We start from the raw sequence: 24,757 nt of genomic DNA on the forward strand, positions 1-24,757 counted from the left end.
TTTACTTGATCACAGGACCGGTGAGCCCTTATACATGATGATTCGAGTTACTGTTGGCTTCCCTAAAACCATTTTGAAATTTCTATTTAATAAATACTATTTGGTTATTTTGTTTTTACATTGCTGTGGATATGATAGCATCTTTATCTTCGACAGAAACTGTGACGTTTTTCAAAAATATATGTGGGTTTAACATGTTCTTTTTACACTACATTTATCAAAATTGGACTTTTGGTGTTGGGTTGTTTGGTGATTCAGGTACTTGGACCTGCCTCACGTCACGCAATGGTCAATTACCAAAGCCTCAATAGCCAAAGCTGCAAGTATGACAACTCCATAATTTATATTCACTTAAAGCATACTACATTTTATTTATATTAAAATAAGGGTCTGTCTACCCAAACGTGCTGCATCAGTTGTGGATGGATTCTGCATTAGCCTCTGGTTTTCTATAACTGATATACTCCTAACAGGAAAATCTCCTTATACATAATTCATGCTCACCTAGAAGATTTGAATATTGCCACTCAGCTCGGTGTGTTTCATCTCCTTCTGTTACTTTCCCATTTATATGGAGCCATGGAGACCTTCATAGGGAGCACAGCAGGTGTGCACACTCGGGATCTCCGAGATGGTGGGAGCTCCTCATAATGGGTGCATCAGGTATGCAGACCCAGGAACTTGGTATAGGGATGGTGGGGGTCTCTCATATGAGCACTGGGAAGTCTGGAACTCAATAAATGAGTATTTTTTATCCTACTGTTAGTCCAAGATGCTAGGAGAGTCCCCATAGGAGTTCTTCATTGCACCAGCCTGGGATCAAAGCCGAATGCCACAGAGAATGGAGCAAGTGTCATTCTCTGTAGTACAGAGGGCCACCTGCCTCCACAGGGAGATGAAGACCCCTAAACTGGCCAAAGGACCCTGGGAACAAGTTAGGTGGTGGTGTTTTTTCTTTTTTTTTTTTTCTTTTAAGGTTTCAAATTTGAAGAGATCTCAGTTGTATGAATATTCTACTAAATATTGCCTATGGGTTCTGGTTCTTACAGTTTGCTTTTTAACAAGCTTTAGTTTCCTGAGGATATCTGATCCTATTCCTTGTTCTAGTGTATTCTTCCTGCCTTTAAAGTTTTTTTTGTTAGTTTGTTCTGTAACAAACACATAAAACAATCAATTAACAAGGAATAGCCAGTGCCGTCTTGTAACCCAAACTCCAGACCTGTGTCATCTTTCCAGGTCACACTACATACTTCCCTTTTTCTGCACTTTTGTTATACGGTCTGATTTGTTCTGGGACCTTCTCTAGTGACACAGTAGCCGGTAGCCTTAGAAAACCTGAGAGCTCACTGGCCATTGAAATAGGGATTACTTCCTCAATAGAGAAAAACCCACTAATGCCACAGTAATTCTAGAGAGCTAGAATGCATGACTGGCACCTAAGCTGAAAATAATTACAGGCTCTTTGAGTTTGACTGCATGATATTCAAAGAGATTTATTAATTCATTTGTTATAAAATTGCTGTATGCAAATGAAATTTAAGAAAAAGTTAAGCTGTAAACTTAAAGCTGTTGTTTGAGCAAAATGAAACCCAACCCTCATCATTCTGAGTCATGACCTGGAGTCTGTTGTCACTTGTCCCTGACCAGTTGCTTCTCATAAGAGACCAGTGATCCATGGATATAGTCTGGGCCCACCCCCGACTAGTCTTGCCACTGTGACATCTTAATGTAATCTCAGCATTTCTGGCTCCTAAACACAAGCAGCAACCTGGTTGTTGGATGCAGGACTCGCTTCTGCCGTCCATAACATAGAAGGCTCAGCTTATTATCTTACCACATTTAGAAAACTTAGAGGTGTTTCTAGATTTTTAGGGATTTGCTGCAGCTATTCGTGGAACTAGGATCCCTGTCTGAAATACACTTTAAAGCAGAAATCACTTTTTTCTTTTACCTATGACAAGCCCTCGATCGTTCACAAACCAAGCCCAACAAGTCCCACTCTGTCTTGGCTTCCTTCTTCTTTCCAGTGCTCCCAGAGCCCAAAATCAGGTGATGTATCTTTCTCTTAGTAAAAAAAATGACGATCTTCAGTCTTTACTGACAGATGGGGTCTTCCCCAAACAATGTAAAAAAAACATTTTATTGAAAACCTCACATTTCTCTGGATAGCTATCCTTTTATATAATGGTAAAAATGTGATGATAGGTCTGCTTTAAAACCGTAGGCAAATTTACAAAAAAATGTGTAGTTAAACAGAACCTGTCACATGCAAGGACAGATTTGTGAGTGTTAATAAAGCAAATTATGGTGGCATAGAAAACAACTTCAGTTGCCATTCCTAGCTTATCCATGGCGAATAATAGGTCATTTTAGTTTAGCGATAATGTATGATGTTATAAATATTTTTTATGTATATAATCAACAAGAAACCAAATGGGTATGAAATATTGCAGAGAAATATTTAAAATAAACCCCCTTGCCAGTAGGTGTCAAAAGTGAGTAGTACTCCGAGTAGTAGTAAAAGTGAGTACTCCGGGGGGGGGGTCAAATAGTTGGTTTACTACTGGGCTGTGAATACATAACTAGTAGGTGAATATCTGGTTACATTCATACACAGCTGAATGACCAGAGGATGGACAACCCCTCTACCTCTACGTGTATACAGGCCCAACAGCTGAATATCAGGTCACATACATGGGTGAACAAGTTAAAGAAAGGGACGCACCTCCTCAAAAAGTGAGCACACATCTAGTAGCTTAATACCTGGTTGAACACAAATACTCATCTTAATGGGCCAGCTAAATGACTCAAAGAAGGGAGCCCCCTGCTTAAAAGAGATGATGTGGATCTTTGGTTTGTGGTAGCAGTTTTCCAGTGCAAAGTCTTTTTGGAAATTAGAGCAGGTGCTTGATGACTCATTTTTTGGGGCACTCGAGGTCTCATCCAGCAGCACTTATTATAAAAGAACTAGCATCTGACAACTGGTTTGAGGGCTGCTGCGGGACACGCTACATGTAAACGCACTGCCCTTCCACTGTGAATAAGCCTTTAAGCATTAACCTCTTGGAAGTTCCCTAAAAACTGGTATTTTAGGGGGATAAAAGGATAACGGGCATGACCTATACAACATTTTCAGGAAAAAAGTTTGTTGGATTATTCAATCTCCAGCAGACCAAACCCTCTACATTTCTCATTTGTAGAATTACTATACACCTACACTGATGGTATTACCAAACCAATGATGGACTTGGGATATAGTGATTGGAAATTTCATTGTTGAAGTATCTAAAGCATATAATAACCCGGAGACTCTTACCTATAAACGATCACTTTTGGTTAGACTGACCTTTTAAAAACCATTGGAATGGCACTACCTTACCACCACAATGTTCAACAGCTTTATCGGTGTGCCTACAACTTTTAAGATGAACACTTCCATTTAGCTAAGCTGGTATTAAATTATTATTGCCTAATTTGTTCAAGAATGTTTTGTGCTAAGCTGACACGTTGATGAACAAATTGATAAAGCCCCTTGTCTTTTAATTGGCAAGAACCGAAATCTAGAGCTCGTTATTTTAGCTGAGCTGTTAAGCTTTCAAAATATGCAAAAAGTAGATTTTCCATGCCTGCCAGAAAATTCTCATTTACCTAATTCAACAAATGTTTTCAATGTGCTATTTACTTAGAAGAGTCTAATTATTGTGTGCTTCACACAGCTATTATGGCTGTTAACTGCATACATGCCAGGTGGAAGAACATTCAAAATGTGGTATAGTACAAGCCTGTAAATGGTTTATTTATTTAGGCCACCATGGGATGTGTCAAGGCAAATGCTAATTGTCCAAAAACATATTGGGATGTGTGAAAGTTTGCGATCTACTAGTATGTGTCTGCTCTTGGTAGATAGGATCAGGGGTGGACATAGGGAGTTGCCGCGGTCCTGGACCTTCCTCAGCCAACTGAGGGTCTCCATAGCAGCCAAATTTTAATGATGGTGGGGGGGGACAAGTCAGTTTTGCACTGTTTTGACCCACTGCTGGCCGCGTCCACCACTAAATAGGAAGAATTATGTTAAAAAAAAATTTATTTAGTTCTTATAAAAGATGTTTTAGCACACTGTAAACCTGTACTGTGCATGCCCGAAGATCGGGCACAGAAGGAGCAGCCTATAGCCCCCAAGGATACATGACCTATGTATCTCAGGAGGTCGCAGGTTACCCATTCAGTCTTTACCACTACGGTTAGCCACTCTTTTATATAGTTTAAAAAATTTGGTGATGCACCTATATGGTTTATGGGGGACTATAGAAGGCCTTAGGCCCACTTGTGTTAAACGTACCTGCACCTTTTTTTTCCAGAAAAGAGCACCACAATCCACAGCTGTGTTGTTGTATTTCTTGGGGATAAGTTGTCAGAGATAATGGTTGTGGTCATAACAAAATTCAATATTGGTATCGCCCAAACTCTGGGATATACTTCAGAAGTTGCCTTAGATTGACCCCTAACACAAACCTCTCAGCATGCTATGCAACCTAAAATATTTTAGCCATTGAAAAGCGAGGGCTTGCAATTGTATTGAGGCTGCAAGGGCAGCTTTGTTCAGTAGACATGACCATCAGGGATTGAAGTTGGCACTGGATGATATCCGATCAGTAGAGAACAGGTCAGGGTTGTGCCATCCAGATTATTGCACCGTATAGATGCTTCAAGTAATAGATTAAAATTTATGGTCACTCGAATGTCCATTTTTTTTGTCCAGCTAAGGTGACAGTCTTAAGACCAATGATAGGAGTGATGCAGTCTAGGAGGAATATTGTTTGCATTCTTTATATAGTGCCATGGTACTTGATGGTGCCTTATAAAGTGATTATTTTATTTAGATTCTATTACAAAGTTATTTTCCTGTGCATATCACAATTTGTATCTGTATATTTTTGTTCTATATTCTACATTTTCAAACTGTATCTTTTTTCTCTTTTTGTAGTTGACATCTCGAGAAAGCAGTCCTGAGGGGCTACGAAGGGCCGACTCCTGCCGAAAGTCAAGAAACTTCAATAAGCAGCCCAGCACTGGGGATTACTACAAATACCTTGGACAAAACTCCCCTGAGTCTTCGGAGGGAAGAAAAATGGCACACAGTGAAGAGGTATGACGGTCTTATGATAAACAATGTTGATCTTGACCAATTTAATGATCCAGAACTTTGTATGACCATAGTTTGGCATTGCATTGGGTGGACTTGAAAGGGTTCTGCATTATAGCAAACACCCTGGCGACTCACAACTTACTTTGGAACTGCTTTCTTGGATCTGGATTATCAACATCCCATAGATATGATAACTGGTGTCCACCAACTTTTGACAATGTAACATTTATATGTGTTACCTGGAGTTTGTATGTTCTTCCCTTGTGTTTTTTCCCACATCCCAGAAACATACTGGGAGGGTAATTCACTGGCCTTTGTTCTTGGCACTGACGTAGAACAAATCTACATTTTGAGAGTTCTGACTTTTTAATCTTCATTTTGCTTTGGGATAGTGGCTCAGAAAGTAGTAGTGGTTCAGAGGCTACCAGGCAATTGGCATTTTTAGAAAGGGGTTTTTAGTATAGGGGCCCATTAAAATTCAGTAGAATGTCAATTGAAAATTGACAATTTCTCAATTTTCACAAAAAGACTAAAGATTTCATCATGGAGTCGTAAAAACTGACCACATTCGGAAAAAGGTGATGTCACTGACATTTTGGGGCTTCAAGATTTTTTAACTGTTAACTTTTATTTTCTTTCAATAAATAAACTATAGCACCAGCCCTCTTAAATTGTGTTCATCTCCATCTTTTTTTCACATACTTATATCATATCACTATGTACTTCTATGTACACTATGTATATAACCAGAACCTCCATTGCAGATGTTATACAACCACATCTGATTATCTTCTAAAGAGATCCTAAATTGTGCTCCCCTCTCTGTGCTGGGAAAAGGCTAGAAATTATATTCCTGATTCTTCACATTGTTGAAAGTCAATGTTTCTGTGAAAATGAAACTGAATGTATAGCCAAAATCTAGCTCTAGGTTAGCTATTTATATAGTGTTAGGAGCTGTTGCCATTTTTGTTTTGCTGACTCAGTAGAAACATGCCCTCTTTTACTTCCTTTCCAAAATTGGACCTTTAGGCTTGGTTACATAATATTTCAGAAGAAACCCTAACATTCTTTTCAATATTGTAATGAACACATTTTTGTAGAAAAAAAACATAGTATTGCAATATATGTTAATCTACACTACATTACTCATTATAGATCCCCTTATATTTTGCTTTTAAGGGATCCCTTCTATCAAACGAGAACGTCCACAATGGCAGTACTGCAGATAAGACACCTGCGGGGAATGTTCCACCCCCTCCAATTCCTCCTCCACTTCCAGACAACCTGTGTTACCCACCACCCCCTCCTCCATTGCCAACAGAGGCTTCAATCTCCAGTTCTATGCAACGACGTTCATCCAACTCTACTGGAAGTAAGTAAATGGATCACTACTTAACAAGTACTTAACAAGTCAGGTCCTCTTGGCTGGTTTTACTGGAAGTAACCTGTATCACACAGATTATGGCTGCATCTTCACTTTAAAGGTTATGGTATTGGGTCTCAAAGGTTCCAAATGGTTGATAGAGATTCATAAGACTTGCCTAATGGCATTTTGAACCTTAAACACATCCTGGTTTTTAAATTGAATTTAGAACTCTGGAACTTTTAGAATAACTTGAACTACTTTATCTCAGCTCTGATCCATAATTGTATTGTTATTGTAAAAACATTCACCCCCATTCCTATAGATCTATTGGACACCCGGAAGTATCTACATGTTAACCAAAAAAATATATTGGCTTTGGGTTGGCATCGGTGGGTTCCATCTACCAAGTCATTAATTCTTTGATAGGGCATTGTGAAGAATACTGCCTGATTTTTATAGACAGAAAGTTTTTCTATGGTTGCCATTTTTCCCTCTTATTCAGCACTCCCTTTTCTGGCTGTGAATACATATGTTCCAGTTTCCTAATTAGATCACAAGTCTAATTGCAAGCCTTCCACAAAACTTTTATTATTGCAGTTTTACTTTCATGTAACTCTTTCCTCCTTCTCAAGGTTTTCCAACTAACTTTGTCATATTCTTGATTTTATTCTTTCTTTTGCTTTTGTAACCACTATTTCTTTTCTTTTTTCCTCTCCTCACTTGCCAACGCTCTGGGGTTTGTTGTGTCCCGTCTTTGTGCTTCCTTTGTCTATTTTCAAATCAACTCAATCATGCTTGTCTGCATCTGTTGCTTGCCTGGATGCTGTCTGACCTGCATGCCAATTCTGCTCTCATTCCCTGGCTGTGCCTCCTTTGTGCGCCTGCTCTCGGCCCCACTCCCTCCTTCTCTCTCCTCCGAATTCTTTCTAGAAGTGATAGCGCTCAGGCAAAGGAAGAGTAAGTACTTCTGTTTTCATTCATATCAAACTTTCATAACTTTTCTTTTCCTTTTTCTTACTCTTTGTACCTTATTTCCTGGCATTGTGATACTGTGACCCCCAGATACTTTTTGTTGTACTGGGATGTGCGGGAAAACTAGCAGACAAGTCCTTATTGGTGTGTTTGGTGTAAAAATGTAAAATGCTTTATTCAAATGCTTTGTTGGAATGGAATTTTAAAAATATTATTCTTATCAAAAACTAAAAGTTTGTATGTGGAGCCTAGTGAGTGGAGTCAGCTCCCAGCTTCCTATAGAGATTGGAGAATTTGACAGTGAGCTCTCCCAAAATTCCTGTCCATTTTGGAGTTCCTTGCCCTTTTCCTTTATTATAAAGTGAACTAAAAATCAATCAGATATAAGGGACCCCCCTCCCAAACACATGGCCACAGCAGGGGTGATGTTGGCTGATCATTTGAGTTAATAGTCAGTGGTACACTATATACCTAAAATATAGGACATCCTTCCAAATGTTCAGGTCAGGAGTTCGTGTTTCTAGTGAAGGGTACTGTTATTACTACAACATATAGATATGTAGAGCAGTGTTTCCCACCCCTTTTAATATGAGGAATCCCTTAAATAACTTTTAGGTCTTCGGGGAACCCCCTCTATAATTTCTATATCCACAGCTCACTGTACATTATTGTGTTGGTCAGTGGGAAGACTTCCTATTATGATGATAGCCATTGGGAAGAATGTCATCCTTATAGGTAGTCAAATAGATTATCAGTATCTGGTAAACTGATCTGAGAGTCACAAATTGCTCATTGCTCAAAGAACCCCCAGCAACCTCTGGAGGAACCCTGGTTAAGAAACCCTGTTGTAGACAATTATGAGCTTCCATCCTTGTGGCAACAGTTTGGTGAAGGCCCTTTTCTGTCCCAGCATGACTGTGCCGCTTGGTTCAAAAATCTGGAGTGAAGAAACCCTACTGAATACCTTTGGAATGAACTGGAATGCAATTTTAAACCACGTCTTCTCACCCATAACCTGTAACCTCACAAATATTTTGTCTTGAAGGGCACAAATCTCTATAGACATACTACAAATTTGTTATGGATATACTTATTTTGCCAGTGGACTTTGAAAGGAAGTTCCAGCCATGCTGCCACCCAGCCTGTGGTTTACCAATCTAATAAAACGTTGGCTTACTGTCAATATTAGGAACTGGGAGGGAAAACTACAAGGAGGCAACCTTTGTGACAGCACTGTTTGTTCTTCCGTTCAGTTGGGTGGATATCAACCTGTGGACCGAATATTCTTAAGTGAACATAAAGTTTTAAATAAATCTTAAGGAAATTCTTCCCACACATTTTAAGTTACTGCCACCCAAAAAAATTGTAAGTTATCAGGGTGAAAGTTTAGGAATGATGGCAGTATAAAATTGCTGCTTGACAAATCAATGAAGGGTGGAAAGCATAAGCAGAAAGCATCCTGCCATGAGAATATGATTTAAAAACAACATTTGATTATTAAACTTAAAACCAAAAAACGTACTTACCTTTATTCCTACACATCCGTCTATCCTTTGGGAGGTTTCTTTGTTTGTCCCCTGTTGTCCCAATATCTGTCTTCGACCTGGTGCAGAGGAAGCGTCAGGCGCAGACATCTTCTCCCTTCTTCTGGGTTCTTCTTCCTGCGTCACCCGATCTAGCGCGGCGCAAGGGCGAAATCGGGTGACGTAGATGGGGAAAAAAGATTGCCGATCTCACTGTGCAAGCACAAGATTGAAAGTGGAAGTGCTGCACTGCATCGTCTACTGAAAAGAATCACAAAGAAATGATATGAATGGGCAACAACTTACTAACAGTGCCAGATTTCCCACAAGGCCATGGCCTAGGATGGCAAAACCACTTGGGGGTAGCATTACAATTCCTTTATCTGGAAATGGAACTTGCTGCTGGCCGATGAGCTCTACAGTATCAGGATGTACAAAAGTAACAAAGTATTTATATTCAGAGGTCCATACAGTGCAGAGATCTGTGCAGGGTGACATTTGCATTTAATGTATTACCCTTCTCTCTCCATTCCATTCTCCCTCTCTTTGGCGCTCTCTCTCTCTCTCTCTCTCTCTCTCCCCCCTCCTTCTCTCTTCCTCACCATTTCCTTGTATGTCTCTTTATTTCCCCCTCACTCTCTCTGCCTCAACATTCTCTTTCTTTCTCTCCTTTCCTCCCTCTCTTTCTCCTTTTTCCATCTTGTGTTTTATGCATCTGTGACAAAAGGCTTTTAGTTTTTTAGTTGTTTGGGGGGGGGGGGGGGGCATTGGTGGTTACATGCTAGCTGGCCTAGGGGAGCAAAAGAAATGTTAGACCAGTCCTGTTTACTAAGGACGTTCTTTTCACCTGAGAAGTCCACAAACCATCATTTAGGACAAAAACCTAGTTTCCTTTAATGGGGTAAAGTCAAGCTGTTCCTATCCCTGTAATTGGCACTTTTGACTTGCAAGTTAATATGAAAAAAGTATGAATAAATGCCTCTAACATAAAAAATAAAATTATTATAGAAATTATCCCATAAAGCAAGGATACCAGAATACAATTTGTTTCTCTATAGTGGAGGTTTAAATTTTCATTAGCCATGGCCTCCACCTGTCATGTTGTTAATAAACAAGGTAAAATATTTCTCGGTTACTGGTTGTACATAATTTAGAATGGCCCTGCTGGCGTATTCCCATATACAGATGTCTGACTGGCCTGACAATAGGAATGACAAAAGAGAGCTTAGTAATTGGGTACCACACCTGGCATACTCATCCGAAACAATGGCGCCAATCTTTTTTTTGTTGAGCTTTTTAACGGGAAACAAGACTTGTTGCTGAGCATAACAAATAAACAGAACAGTTTCTGCTTGTAGGGAAGCAGTTATATGAAATTAAAATTTGGCTTTGTTTTTAAATTGCAATGTTCATATTTATATAATAATTCCTGGAAAAGCTTTTGGGTTTGTCCATAGGGGTTGTATCAAAGGCAATGCAATTAGCAGGCTTGCAGAACAAATTCAAAAATTTAATTGTGGAAAGACTGGCATGAAAATTGTACCAGCTTTAACTCGGGGTATGTAAACCCAAATGACTTTGGCATCCATTCACACTGTAGACACTTTTCTTGGTGGCAGCACAGTGGCTTAGAGGTAAGCGCTAGGTCCCAGGTTCTAATCTCGGCCAGGACACTATCTACAAGGAGTTTGCAGATTCTCCCCGTGTCTGCATGGGTTTCCTCCCACATTCCCAAAAAATGCAGTTGGGTCATTTGGCCTCCCAAAAAAATTGTCCTTAGACTTTTATAAAGACATTTGACTATGGTAGGGACATTAGATTGTGAGCCCCTTTGAGGAACAGCTAGTGACATGACTATGGACTTTGTACAGTGCTGCGTAATATGATGGCGCTTTATAAATACTGTGTAATAATAGAAACTTCCATTGTGAACCTAAAAATAAAAAATAAAACCAAGGAGTAAAATGTTTTCGTAACCTTATACAAAATACACTTTTATCCTTCCATGTAGGCTCCATCTTGTGTTTAGAAGACTTCTCCTCTCCCACACACCGTTTTTAATGCTGGCATATGCTCTTCTGTATTTGCCTTGTGAACATGTACAGCAGTGTAGTTACACAGGACGGAGCATTCCAACCCCATCCCTTCAACCAGGCGGAGGTTGGGGACAGTACTAGTGCATTGGAGGGAACTGGAATTCCACTTTAAAGTGTAGCCCCATTACAAAAGACTTTTCTTAATTTTGGAAAGAATAGGCAAGTTCTTTACTGCCCTCTGATGCCCTGGTAGAGTTCCTGTCCTGCTCACGGCTAGTTTTAGGGTTTGGTAAACTGGGCAATTGCTTCTCCAGGGCCCCAACTGGCAGAAGAGAAGTGATTCATGGGAAAGAAATGCTGGGCATGTTGTCTCTTGAAGCAATTAGTAGTAATGTTAACTCTCTACCGGCAACACAGGCAGAATTTAAAATGCTTTAGTAGAGTTTGGAAAGTCTAGAACCCCTTCTGTCTGTGTCCCTGTTGCAGATTTTCCTTCACTTCCTATCCTGTCTGTCGGCAGGACAGAAAATGAATGTAAATATCTTTAAAAGAGGCCCAGATAGCAGTGAAAACAAGAGTTCTTCATCCTTATTCACTCTCTCCAATATTGGAAAACAAATTTTGGCTGGAGGTCACTTTAAGGACTGAACTAAAATCTAACCATTTCCAACCAAAAATAATTGTTGTTCCTCCATTTTTATAACTATAGGCTACATGTGTATATATAGTCGGACTATATATACAGTAATAGGTTGATGGGTTTCTTTGTACTGCTACTGTAGCTTGTTAAAATGTTAGACCGCCGCTCAACACAGACTTTAGTAACACATAGCTCAGTGGTGCATCGTCTCCTAGCCAGTGCTCCAATCAGCATTGCTAATGGTCCTTGACTAGGGCCCTGGTGCTCTGTGTTAACCGCAGTCTGACTCTTCAGCATATTGCTAGCTATTTTAACCACAGAGGTAGCAACCATCTTGTGACAATGGTCCATGAACCACAGAAACTTGGCCAAATACTTGCAGTCGTCATCTATGCCAAAATCCTGAAGGAGATGTGATGACCACATCTATGAATTTACATGTGACTACAGTGATGCAAATTTTCTATCCCACTTACTTGACATCGAAATAAATATTTAGGAGAAAGACTAGTTGTTTAGAAGATAATTACTCACAGATGAGTTATTGAACAATCTGTTCTGGACATCCTGTATGAGTCCAATATACATTTCAAAGGCGGGGGCTATGGTTACCCACCTTTCCTGAATACCACATGGCCATCACTGTAGCAATGTAGACCTTAATTGGCTGCAAAAAGGATGCAACAAAGGGTGAAAATGGGTATTTTATTTCAATGCTATATGACATAATTGTTTAAAATAAATTGTGACCGGTAAGGGTCTGTATCTAGACCAGTGTCTCAACCTCTTTACCATCGGGGCAACCCTCAAAATAACTTTCAGGTCTTCTGAGACCCCCCCTGGCTATATTAACTATAACCATAATTGGCACCTGTTAAACTGGCCTGGGAGTGACAGACAGCTGATTACTAAATGAACTCCTAGCAATCTGGATAAACCCTAAAGTTCGACCAAAGTTGAGAAACCGTGATCTCTGATACCAACATATGATATACCTGCTATAGGTCATTGTCACCATCTCTGGTATTTATTTATGCAATATAAACATAAATGTAGAATACAATTTCTGCTTGAAGTTTACATTGTACAAACTAAAACCATTTGCTTTTTCTTTAGGTACAAAGTCCTTCAACATGATGTCCCCAACTGGTGACAATTCAGAACTGCTGGCGGAAATCAAAGCCGGAAAAAGCCTAAAACCCACTCCACATAGCAAAGGCCTCACCACCATCTTCTCGGGCAGCGGGCAGCAAGGAACAAATGTATGGGGATATGGTTTTGATTAAATATATATTGATTTATTGATAATTCAGTACGCCAATGGAGTTGATTTGCTACAGGATTTAAAGTTGTTCACTTTACAGTGTGAAAATTCGTAAATACTTTTTATTTAATATTATTTTGCTGATTGACATTGGCACAGCGTCAATTCATTTATTAGGCATAACTGAAAACTATGGTTCCTTAAAAAATAGTACAGAAGATATAGGTAAATATAGCCAGTGGTGGATGTAGCCAACTGTGGGCCCCTGTGCAGAACTGACTTGGGTCGAGCCTGTTGTTCGAGAAGGGTCCAGGGCCCTCAAGAAGCAGCATGAATTGCATCCTCTATGTCTGCCTCTGCATATATAGTTGTCTTTATCATTTAGACTAAGAGAGAAAGGGTCAGCATTTAGGAAGGAAAGAACAGTGTAGTGAAAATGTTGGTATTATTATACCTATCTTATTCAACTGCCTGGGATGACCTTATTATTCCTTAATTCTAAAGAAGATTCCAATGCGAAAAATAAAGAAACCTAAAAGTACTAAAGATATTTTACATATTACTGGTACTAATAATAGTAATGTTGCTGTTGCTCTTGTTAGATTTAATATTATTTCTTGTATGAATATTATTATTTTTGTTGTTTTTCCTGCAGTCAGAGGTTCCATCTCCAGCAACACCTCCTCTGGTTTCCCCAGTTTCCCCCATTTCCCCGGCTTCCCCAGCCACAACTCCTGAGAACTCATCAATCCTGCCCAATAAGATAACAAGAAAGCCGTCGGAACCTGTAGTGAACGGAAACTCCACCCCACCAACTCCAACGCAGAACAACCAGCTGGACATTGAGTCTCTCATCCCTACCCATGACGAGCAGGGGAGACCAATCCCAGAATGGAAGCGGCAGGTGATGGTGAGGAAACTGCAACTGAAAATTCAGGAAGAGGAGGAGAAGAAGCGCACGGTAAGGGTCTTCTTATAAGATTATTTCTTTTATAAATTGGATTGCAATGGTTTGGGTTTGACTTGACTTGAAGTTTGTGTGAGCATGACTGATCTGTTACTATTACCTTTTGCTGTGGTATCTATATTTCATACTGATTTGTTTTTGCAACATATCTACAGTACAGTACTCTACAAAGTTCATTAAACCAATAACATTGCTTATTACCCAGATGTAATCATTCATATGGGTTATTAGTAAGGTTGTGGTCAATCTTCCTTACTTAATGCAAAAATATCAGGTTGCCAACCCAACAAAGAAATAGATAGACAGACAGACTGAGGAGTTTTTATGGCAATATAGAATATCAAACTTTTGCGTATACAGAAGATTAAATCCAACCATAAATCACAAAAAATATATATTCAGTAAAATCCCTAACCTTAATGTGGGGTTCTAAATACGCTAAACATAGAGTTCTGCATTGGGATTAGGGGAACAAAGACATTGTTCAAAGTGTGAACTACCCCCCTATGGTTAATATGGACTACATACAGGAACTCTATGTTTAGCTTAGGAGCCCAGTGAACCCCACATTAAACTTAGCTTACTGAATATTTACTTTTTGTGATTTATGGTTTGATTTAATCTTCTGTATACTCACTAGTTTGATATTATATATTACCATATTAAATATAGTTGGTGTCGGTCTATCCATTTCTGTTTATTCCATATGGGTTAATAGCATATGTTACAAGAAAAGCCCTCAAATGTCCTCATGCTGTAGGAGAATAGGTAGGGTTATATATGAAGAGGACTGGGTTACGAAACATGGAAAGCTTGACATGTTCATGAAATACCACTGACCTTTTAGATGTGCCCAGGAGAGCAGAATCACTATAGCATATTAAAGCAGAGCAGGGCCAGTTTATGTGCTCCAAGGCCAATAATATTGCCAGCCTAGGCAACCTAGCCGTATATTGGCTTTGGACTTTTCCAGCTAAGACACATGAGGTACTCACGTTTTGACAACAGCCTGACATTCTTCAGAGCTTTACTGAAAGCAAAATGGAATTTCATGTCCTTTAGGTGTTTTTACTCCAATATGTCTACCATGGCCACCAACATATACAGTCTATTGAAGCTAGAAATGCAGTACTTTTGGAGGCAAGAAATTAGAGAGAGCTTGTTACCTCAATTTTGAAGGTGTCTTTGGGAACTGTATCATTGGTTCAGTTTCTAATGTTCTCTTATTTTCTAAAGATCTGCTGTATGGCCAAAAGATTTGTGGGCATCTGACTTTTTCATCTGTCTTCATTACTGAATATATATGGACATCTCTGTGTGTGTCTCTGTGGCGACAGTTTGGTGAAGGAACTTTTCTGTGCCCCGTCTACAAACCTAGCTCCAAGAAGATATGGTTTGACCAGCTTGGTGTGAAGGAGTTTAAGTGGACTGCACAAAGACCTGATCAAATCATATTGAAAACCCTTGGAATAAATTGGATGTGCCAGGATCCAACTTAAAAACCTGACTCATAAAAGCTTTTATGCCTAAATGGGCACAAAATTTAGAAACGCACTTCATACCTTTTCAAAATGTTTTCCCAGAATGTAGAAGTTTTTGAAGATATAAATGGGTTTGGAGCAACTTTATTAATACATGTGGTTTTGACCAAGAAGCTTCTATAGGAGTGGTACAAGGTTTTGTCCATATAGTGTATGACCAACTATCACCCTGTACACCTCCCGATTGTTAGTCCCTGAAAGACACTTATCCTGGTGGATGATATGCTATGGGATCTGCCAGCAAGGATGTGCCCTATAGTAGCACCACCATCCCCTCCTATTTTTTAGTTTTTTAAAGAACCCACTAGTTCAACAAGGTCCTTGGTGCTCCCTTTATTGCAGCAAAATCTTCAACTAGCAGATTAGTGACGATTTATTTAATATATCAGAGATATAAATATTATTGAATCTTCAACGTGTCTTCAAAAAATATTTTGCCCTATTATAAGAACAGTGTGTGCCAAGATGACTAGGAGAGGTCAATGCAAATTGCAGCTAAGTAGGAAGTAAGCAAATCTAGGGATATTTGCATGCAGTTAGATGACAATATGTGTTTACAGTAGTCATAGTTCTTTCACACCTTACTGACTCGAGCAGGAAAAATAAATTTTACTGTACAGATATTTTCATGTTTTATTATTATATAATGGAATCAATGGCTATCAGTGTCTTAGCGCTGACACCAAGAGCAGTGCCGTCCTTACATAATGCTAACCTTGGTGCATTTACATGGCAATACTTTTGTGCAAGCTACACTCCTTGTGTCATGTGAGATACTGATTCTATAATGTGCTTTTGAAGGTAGCATTGGGGTCTGCTTTGTATGTAGATCTATTTGTTTTACTGTAAGGTCCCCAAACTAGAGAAGGTTTCAAACTGAGCCGCAGTGTTCGGATTTCAGATAGAGCCCGCTTCATTTCCTGGCTGGAAGATGTCCATCATCATCTAGACCTTTCCTGCACAACCTGGTTGCCCCTGACCATTCCCTTTCGTTCTCTTACTTTGTTTTTGTTTGTTTTTTTTAAAATAATAGAGGTTCAGCATCACATATGGGGGTGCTACCTGGTTTAGTCTGTTGCAAACTTAGTAATATATGCAATCTTCCAAAGCAGAGCATCATCCCCAGCTCCACCCAAGGTCACCATCGCTGGTACTAGTAGTTTTACTACTCATTTTCTTTTCATAGTGCTTGGTTTGGTGTAGCAAATGGCTATTGCCCTAAATTTTCCTAAACACTGAACAGCTTCTGTTTGTTTATTCCACAGAGAAGGACATTTGCAGTCCACACATAATGAACACACACACAAAGTACACACAATGCATGCAGTCTTCTCTTGTTCCTCGAACTGGTAAACCTGGTAAAGAGCACCTGCCACTTGTGCACAAAGGGAGGGCTGACTTGTTTATGAAGTTACAAAATCCAAGGCCCTGCTTCTTTACATTTGACATCATTAAGAGTTCATGTAAATTTTAACAGCAGTCATCTCCAATGATACACAAAATTAAAACCTAACTGCGGGCAGTAGAAAATAATTACCCTTGCAAACATTTTAGTATATACACACTTTTATTGTCCCTAAAGGACAAAGAAGTTCAAATTTATTATCTGATCCCAGTTTTTTAAATTCCCCTAAGGCCTTTCCGTGACAGCTCCCTGCCCCACAGAAAACTACTACTGTATGGTCGGGAGAGGCAAACCACACCAAGGCAACAAGATTTGTATTGGGCTTCTTCAAGCAACAATTGCACGGCTAAAATTAATGTTACTTTTGTGAACCAAGCAGCGATCTGCTGCAGCCATGTGCAAAGAAAGGGCCCCAACCTCTCCTGTTCAAGTCATTAGGAGGGGTTGGGACCGCAGTTTAGCCATCAGACCACTCCATTTACTGGTGCTTGGAAGAGTACAGTAGAAGTTTGCTAGCTAGAAAGCCATCACCAAATATTTTAGATTTACCAAGCCATTGATAATAATTAGAATGACTTGGACGCAAAAGGGCCCTATCCCCAAACTTAAAATCCTCATAAAAGATGTCTGTGCAAATCAGAAAGTAAGTTTGTGCCTCTCCTGGCACAACAGAGAAAGGAAAAGATGAATGAGGTTTCTTCTGAAGCCAAGACTTCCATGAGTTTCAATCTTTCCCTGTTATCCCCCTGTACTTACTGGCTTCTCCCACTGACACCTACAACAGAATAGGATCCAGTACTAATGAAGGGTTCAGCGGGAAGAACAGGTCCAATATAAGACCTAGAGTTAAGTTAATGACATTGCTTTAGGGCCTGATGCATTTCAGACGACGCATTACAGCTTAGTGTACATATGTTCATAAACTGTGAGCCGATTACACAAACAGCAAATAATATTTTTTTTTTTTTTGGGGGGGACTCTGTATATAGAGCACCCCAAATTATCACATTCTCGGAAACAACATTTAACATTTTCTTTTCCAAAATCTGCTTGCATGGTGTTGGTGTGCAGTTTGGATTTCTCTTCTTTTTGATACATTTAAACTGCAGTATCTTGTATAAGAGATGGTGGGAGGTTGGGTGGATTTGCCACTATCATAGTAAATTTCCCGTTATCATTTTCCAAACCCATACAAACTTGTAGCTTCTACATGTATACTCATATACTGCAGGTTTAAATGTTGTACATGGTCATTTAGTGGTGTAATGAGTGATCTTTCCTATACCATGACATCTTTATCACTAGTCATCACAATACTAACTGATATTGTTATTTTTAACAAAAAAATAATAAGCATGCTTGAATATTGGGATTGTGGACTGTATTCAGCCAATGATGTAATGTTCTTTGCTGTTATTTGCTGGGTTGGTCAGCCTAGCGAGAACACCAAGCGTTGCCCTGTTAAAGCCATTACACCACTAAAAACATGTAGATTTTGAAAAGAGTGCAGAGAACGGACAGTTGTATCCCTGTATCCTGAGGGATGTTTTCCCTCTCCTCTTTTTTATTTTTGTATTAGTGTGAGGCTGGTAGTTACTACCACCCAGAAGGCTGGAGATATTCTCATGCCCACAATGCAATTTTGGGACCCTTTGGGGAATTGATGACTGAAGATGATATCAATCGCATTGAGAAGCAAATTGAGAACCTGCAAGTGATGCATAAAGTTCAGAAAGTTGAAACGGAACTAGAACAACTGGAGCATGAGCTTCAACAGCTTCTTCCTGTGTCTGCTGCTTTAACCCAAGAACATTTCACTGTTAACCCAAAACAGATGCAAGGAAGAGCAGATGACCTGCCAGCTTGGTGTTCCAAAATTTCCACGCTCTTGAAAAGCATGGCCATCCTTCTAGCAACACTTGGTGGGAAGGAGGTTGACCTGGAAGACTTGGTGACCAGAGATGCTTCTGAAAAGTCAATCAATGGAACAAAAGAGATTGCTACCAACATTGGTAGATCTCAGTCCTTTAGCTCCACACGAGAGGAAGTTGAGAAGGAGATTAAGCAGTTTGGTGTGTCAGTCAAAAATCTAAAGGCAAATTATGAATTGTATACACAGCCTCAAAGTGCTTATGAAACATCAAATCGAATATATAAAAGGAAGAGATCATTACCGGTTGGAACAACGGCTTATGGCTATGGAAGGGAACCCATTTTGGAGGAAGACTACATATCGGGCAATGACCATTTCAGTATTTTAAATGATGGTCTATCAAGGCCACATGAGGAGTCACCTATTTTGCTTTCACATACACCCCTTGCCTACCATGATGAAGATGGTTTTCCAAGAGAAATAGACAATAGTAACCAGAACAATATCATTGACGCATTGGGAGAACCATTGTTTAGTCCAGATCATATGACGAGAAGTCTCCCTGTGCAGACAGAACTCAGCTGTGTTCAGGACTATATTGACATGAGAAAAGAAAGAATTGTATATCTTTTCCTTGAACACTGGAAGAAGTGGACATTTACAGAGTCAGTTAAAAGTCCAAAAAAGAAGCCAGTTGGTGGTATAGTCAGTGAGGATCTGGACTTTGAAAGAAGAAAGAGTGACAGTACCGAAGGTAGTGTCAAGATGGCCAAAGGGCCAAGTGATGACGATAGGCTTTTGTATTTTATGAAGCAAAGGCAGGTTGTTGGAAAATTGCTCAGCCATTGGAGAAGTATCATCTGCCAGGTACCTACCAGGCAAATCCGTCGGTTGAGTAGAACAAATATGCTTTATTGGCCAGAGCATTTTCTACCGCATGTGAATGGTGCCCCTGTGGAATACTCCAGCCTGACGCTGGACCTTTTCATGTTGGGTTACTTCCAGTTACTAGAAATGACCATGTCACGGGATGAGAGAAAATTCCGACACATTCTGTGCTACGAAATGTTCGACCGTCTTGGCAGCCACAGTTGGGAGCTCATTCGTGACTTCCACAAGTTTGTCATGGAAGAGATAGAATCAGGAAAAAGAGATTGGACAGACGGATTCGAGGATATCAAGCAACAGTTCTTCGGAGACAGTATAGAGGGAGATGTAGCTGGTGTCCCAGAACAAGTTGAAGAAACGATACCCCAAATCATTTCCAATGATGAGCCCGAGGATACCCTGGACACTAAAGCTAAAGACAATATTATGCCCAATGATGAACGAGCACCGCTTTCAAAGACTAGAAAAGACTCCATACAGCTCATTTCCGAACTGGGTGAATTTACTAACGATGACATATGTCGTTATATTGATCGCAGTTTTTCATTTTGGAAAGAGAAAGAGGCAGAAATGTTTGATATATGAGGTTTACTAATCCCACTTGCTGTGGTATCTAAAAATCCAGGGGTAAATTACATTTTACCTAGGCAAACGCGGCAAATCGAAGCAGCTGCTTTTGATGTGTAGTCGTAAAAACACATAGTACAACTCGATTGTCACAGGAGCAGGTGCAGAATGGTTTTGTAGTGGAAACAATGGATCAATCAAGAATGGTTTAATAAGCACATAGCTTATGTTTTGTATTTATTTATTCTTTGCAGTAGTGTAAAATTAATCCACACACATAACCCAAACATGTTTTAAAATTTTTACATTTAAAATGGTCTTTATAAAAAAACGTAGCAAACTCAAAATATGAATGCTTACCATTTCAGTTGTTCGAAGAAAGAAAATAAAACGCATAGAAATGATGTCTTAGAAGGACAAAAATTGTCACAAAATATTACCACATTGATTTTTTTTTTTTCTTTTTATATCCGCATTTTTCCTCCAAAATATCTAATTACGTAAATTTTGGTAAAATTTGATAAAAAGATGCTAACCAACTATTGTCATTTGTTGGCTGATTGAAATTGATGTGTGGGCACTTAGAATTTTGACCATAATTTTCATAAACTTTTATACTAGTATTAGTTTAGTGGTTTTTAGATGTTTTTTTAGAAATCTTTTAAACAGGATTTTTAGAATCTATTTAAGTAAAAGTAGGGTCAACCAAATCCTAAAAGCATGATAAGCATTTCAAACAAGGAATATTGATACAATGGACGAAAAAAAAAAAAAACAAATCTTACCTAGTAACATATTTTGATTACCTGTTCCTAATTTTGACCTAATTTGGACTGACCATGGTTTAATCCATGGGTAACCCTTGAGATAACTTTAAAATCTTCAGTGAACCCCTGCTATAATCACTATATCCACAGCTCATAGTATAGCTTGGTAATAGAAGTGGTAGAATGTCACTCTTACAGATAGCCAAAAAGAACATTGGTGTTAGTGAAACTGACCTGAGAAGCGAAAATTGCTTATTGCTCAAGGAACCTCCAGCAACCTCTGTAGGGTTCAACATATCTCTGATTGAGAAATACTGGTTTGTTACTTCTTTTATAGATTGGTGGAGAGAGGATTTGTTTTGCTTTGTTTTTGGCATGCCACATTATAGAATTGTATGTGAATACTAGGTTTTATTAAAAGTTTTTTTTTTTTTTTTTTTTTTTTAAATTTTGAACTTTTCCAAGCCGATCCAGGCAAACATCCTCAACCAATCCTGTTAGATTTTGATATTTGATCCCCAATTTTTATTTATCCAACTCGCTGACACATCCAAGATCAGAAGCCAGTTAACAGTGAATGATCAACCCGTGGCGTTTAAATACTAAATGTTTTTTTGGTTTTGTGTTAAGTTATTCAGTTTTTTTATTATGATATTAGAACATTTCTGACAAATATCTGCCTTACTTTTTTAAAATGTATTTGTAAGGAAAAACTGCAGCATATTCCTAAATGATGTTATTTTGAGTGCAGATAATTAAGCATCTAATATAGTAACTGAGACTGTGTTCATATGCATCAATGCCTGTTCTTCAAGATGCTTACAATTTAATATTCATATCACAGTCCTAAAAACATTGGCACCAATTTTGGATTGAAGTATGTTACAGAATGTTTTGGACATGTGGGAGCACTGTCTGAAAGAAGCCCTCTAAATATGGGTAGAGCATACCACCCCATAGTATTCTAACCAAGTAAATAATGAAGTTCACATTTTTTTATGAAAAATCTTGTATGGATTTTTTCTTCATAATCTCAATAACATAAAAAATAATATAAAATTGAACGTTTAGGATTGAGACTTTTACTTTATTTTGTAGATTTTTTTTTCATTTGATATTTCATTTTCAGTGCAGTGTTTTCTATTCATTTTGTTGGTAGGCTTCTGTCATTAAATTGCTTGTCTGCACTTTGGAAGCATGAGCTCTAGTTGAGATGTATTTTGTTCTTTAAATGTATTTGTGTGCAGTTTTACCTGATTTAGCTGCATAATAAAGTTCCAGTAGAACTAAAGTTCTTGTGTTTTTTTTTTTTTCCTCAATATTAATGCTTTCCAATCTTTTGTTGAGTTATTGTGTAATTCAGGTAATAGAAGAAAGGGGGTAACATTGATATGATTGTTTCTCTTTTTGTTTAAGCTGCATACACACTTGCAATTTTTGTTTACAAGGGACTGCACGATGCATGAACGGTGCTGTACATACAGCACCGTTCATGCTCTATAGAGAGGGGAGGGGGAGAGCGACGGAGCGGCACCCTGCTGCGCGCTCTCCCCCTTCCCTTTCATTAGGATCGGTCGTCGTCCATCGTCCCTGGGTCCGGCAGGTCGGTCGTTTGGACGATGGACGACACCGACTGTACACACGGCAGATTTTCGTCCGATATTTGGCCGATGCCGATTATCGGGCGATAAAAATCTGCCATGTGTACGTAGCTTTAGTTATCTGTTTTTTTTCATCTTTTTCTTTGTTGGTGCTGCTCCACTTGATTAAAAAGATTTCTTCTCACCTCCAGTTGTGTCTACAGAAATCTTAGAGCAGAGAACAGCCTTCTCCTGGACAGTTGTCCTCATTGTCCAAACCAATAATTACACATTAAAAATTGTGTCCAATATTTCATCATAACAGTTCTCACACTGATGAAATATCTTTATCTTGGCTGTTGGCTATTATTTATGTAGAGCGGTTTCATTTATTTACATGCAGTCCTTGAAATATTAATCATGTGTTTTCTCTGGAAAGGAACCGTGGAGAAGAAATTTTGTTTTTATTTTTAAAGTATAAGTGACTTTACTATGAACTTTTGTGCATTGTTAGTCTTGGCAAAGTGTGAAAATGTCATTATGATGAAGATAAATGCAGTTTCCAGGAGCATAGCTTAGGGCTTCCCGTGTTTTGTCTCCTGCTTTGCCATAACCAAGTTCACATACGTTAGATTGATGTCCTGATTGTTTACAGTGCCAATAGAATGAACAAGCAATGTTTTGCTCTATGGAGAGGGTAAGAAGAGTGAGGGGAACCCCGTTGTATGCCCTAGAAAAAAGTAAAGCGGTAATTTCTGCTGGGTCATTTATTGATCCACCAGGATGGATTGACAAATTGGGGGTCAACTGTACACACGTTAGTTTCATGCTCACGATCGTCCCTGGTATTGATCATCTACCATGTGTATGTAGCCTTAATCCCAAGGAATGGCTGCCAGATAAGTGCAGAATTGTGACCATCAAGTTTTTATTTGTACCAATGTAATAATAACCTGGAATGTGAAAAAAAAACAAAACAAAATTTATGTAAAAAATTCAGGAGGTGACTTGTGTTGATGGTTTAGCCTTGTTTTTATATTCTATATAATGGTGGCTATATTTTTCATTGCCTTTCCTTGTTAAATAAGAACTTGGGGGGGGGGGGGGACTGTATCAATAGGATTTGGGCTTCAGCATTAGCTTGCATCAGATTGACATCACTTTGAGACACTTCCTAGTCATTAATATTATTGGCATGTGCATTTGCCCTTCCTCTGACTTGCATTGGTTGTCCTTCAGCTTTTCTTTAATGGGTTCTTCCTATGGGTTTTGGATACTCATTATATGGTAATGCAAAACCCATTGGAAGTGAACAAAATCAACTTAAGACATGCCTTTACTATAATCCAACAAAGTCTATCAGAACTTTCATGTTATGTAGTACCTAATTATAGGATGTTCATCAAGTGCTTCATAGTGTAGAACCTTGCAGGGGTAAGGGGGTTGTACTTTGTTTGTAAATATATATTCCTGTTTAGTAGTTCTGCACAGCTATTTGCTTTACCCTGTTTATAAGTATTTACAGGTAAATCATGTACCACGTGTACTGGAAATACAATAGGGAACATTTATCAAAGAAAATTGAAACAGTTTGCGTACTTGTGACACCTGCACCTAAAATCCTGGAAAGATTTGCACAGATCTTGGATAGTAGAAGAAATGGAGATGAGGCAGAATTTAATTCCAGGCCGATGCACAATTCAGGAGTGATCAGAGGCAAATTTCATTCCATTGTAGTTCTACTTAAAGTAGCAGAGGGTAAAATTTAGAAAATTAAAAATTCATTAAATGTATCCAACTGTATAAATTTACCTATGTTCAATGGAAACCAATCTTTTGGATGTGTATTTATGGATTTTCATTTTGTCCAGGAGCAGGAGGAGGCAGCAAGGTTGTCAACCATGCCAGCATGGCGGAGAGAGATCATGAGGAAGAAGCTGGAGGATGAGAAGTAAGAACAGATTCGACTGTAATCTCTCACTGAGATTTTTTGACCTGCTTTATATAGCATTTAACAAATCTCTTTCTCTTTTTTCTTCAACATTGCGTGCAACAGAGAACAGAAACGGTGAGTACTCCTTTTCCTGGCTGGAATGAATCTTTCACATAGACTTGAGGTCTTGTTCTGACTTGTGTTCAGGCACTGGGTGAACAGGGGTGGCAATGTACATTTACTGGCCAAAGAATCACAAAACTGTAGATATAAAATATTAGTGGTGGTC

General features: G+C 38.9%; 2 protein-coding genes across 6 annotated transcripts in view; both read left to right on the forward strand.

Annotated features, from left to right (window-relative positions):
* Nucleotides 1-24,757, forward strand: part of LOC140340525 (espin-like) — a 92,424-nt gene that overhangs the window by 62,922 nt on the left and 4,745 nt on the right. The window contains exons 8-14 of one of the 5 annotated variants that reach the window (XM_072425786.1): nucleotides 4,985-5,146; nucleotides 6,326-6,518; nucleotides 7,443-7,469; nucleotides 12,800-12,945; nucleotides 13,603-13,908; nucleotides 24,410-24,486; nucleotides 24,592-24,603. In XM_072425786.1, the coding sequence (XP_072281887.1) occupies nucleotides 4,985-5,146; nucleotides 6,326-6,518; nucleotides 7,443-7,469; nucleotides 12,800-12,945; nucleotides 13,603-13,908; nucleotides 24,410-24,486; nucleotides 24,592-24,603 (923 nt within the window). Of the gene's footprint in view, nucleotides 1-4,984; nucleotides 5,147-6,325; nucleotides 6,519-7,442; nucleotides 7,470-12,799; nucleotides 12,946-13,602; nucleotides 13,909-24,406; nucleotides 24,487-24,591; nucleotides 24,604-24,757 lie in introns of all 5 variants that reach the window. The other 4 variants (XM_072425787.1, XM_072425784.1, XM_072425785.1 and 1 more) reach the window with 4 other exon arrangements.
* On the forward strand, nucleotides 18,206-20,206 carry LOC140341157 (espin-like protein). Its single transcript, XM_072426708.1, has one exon. The coding sequence runs from the start codon at nucleotides 18,524-18,526 to the stop codon at nucleotides 20,204-20,206; it is 1,683 nt and encodes a 560-aa protein (XP_072282809.1). The 5' UTR covers nucleotides 18,206-18,523.

The sequence above is a fragment of the Pyxicephalus adspersus genome, chromosome 11 (assembly GCF_032062135.1).
Source record: "Pyxicephalus adspersus chromosome 11, UCB_Pads_2.0, whole genome shotgun sequence".
NCBI classification, from domain to species: domain Eukaryota; kingdom Metazoa; phylum Chordata; class Amphibia; order Anura; family Pyxicephalidae; genus Pyxicephalus; species Pyxicephalus adspersus.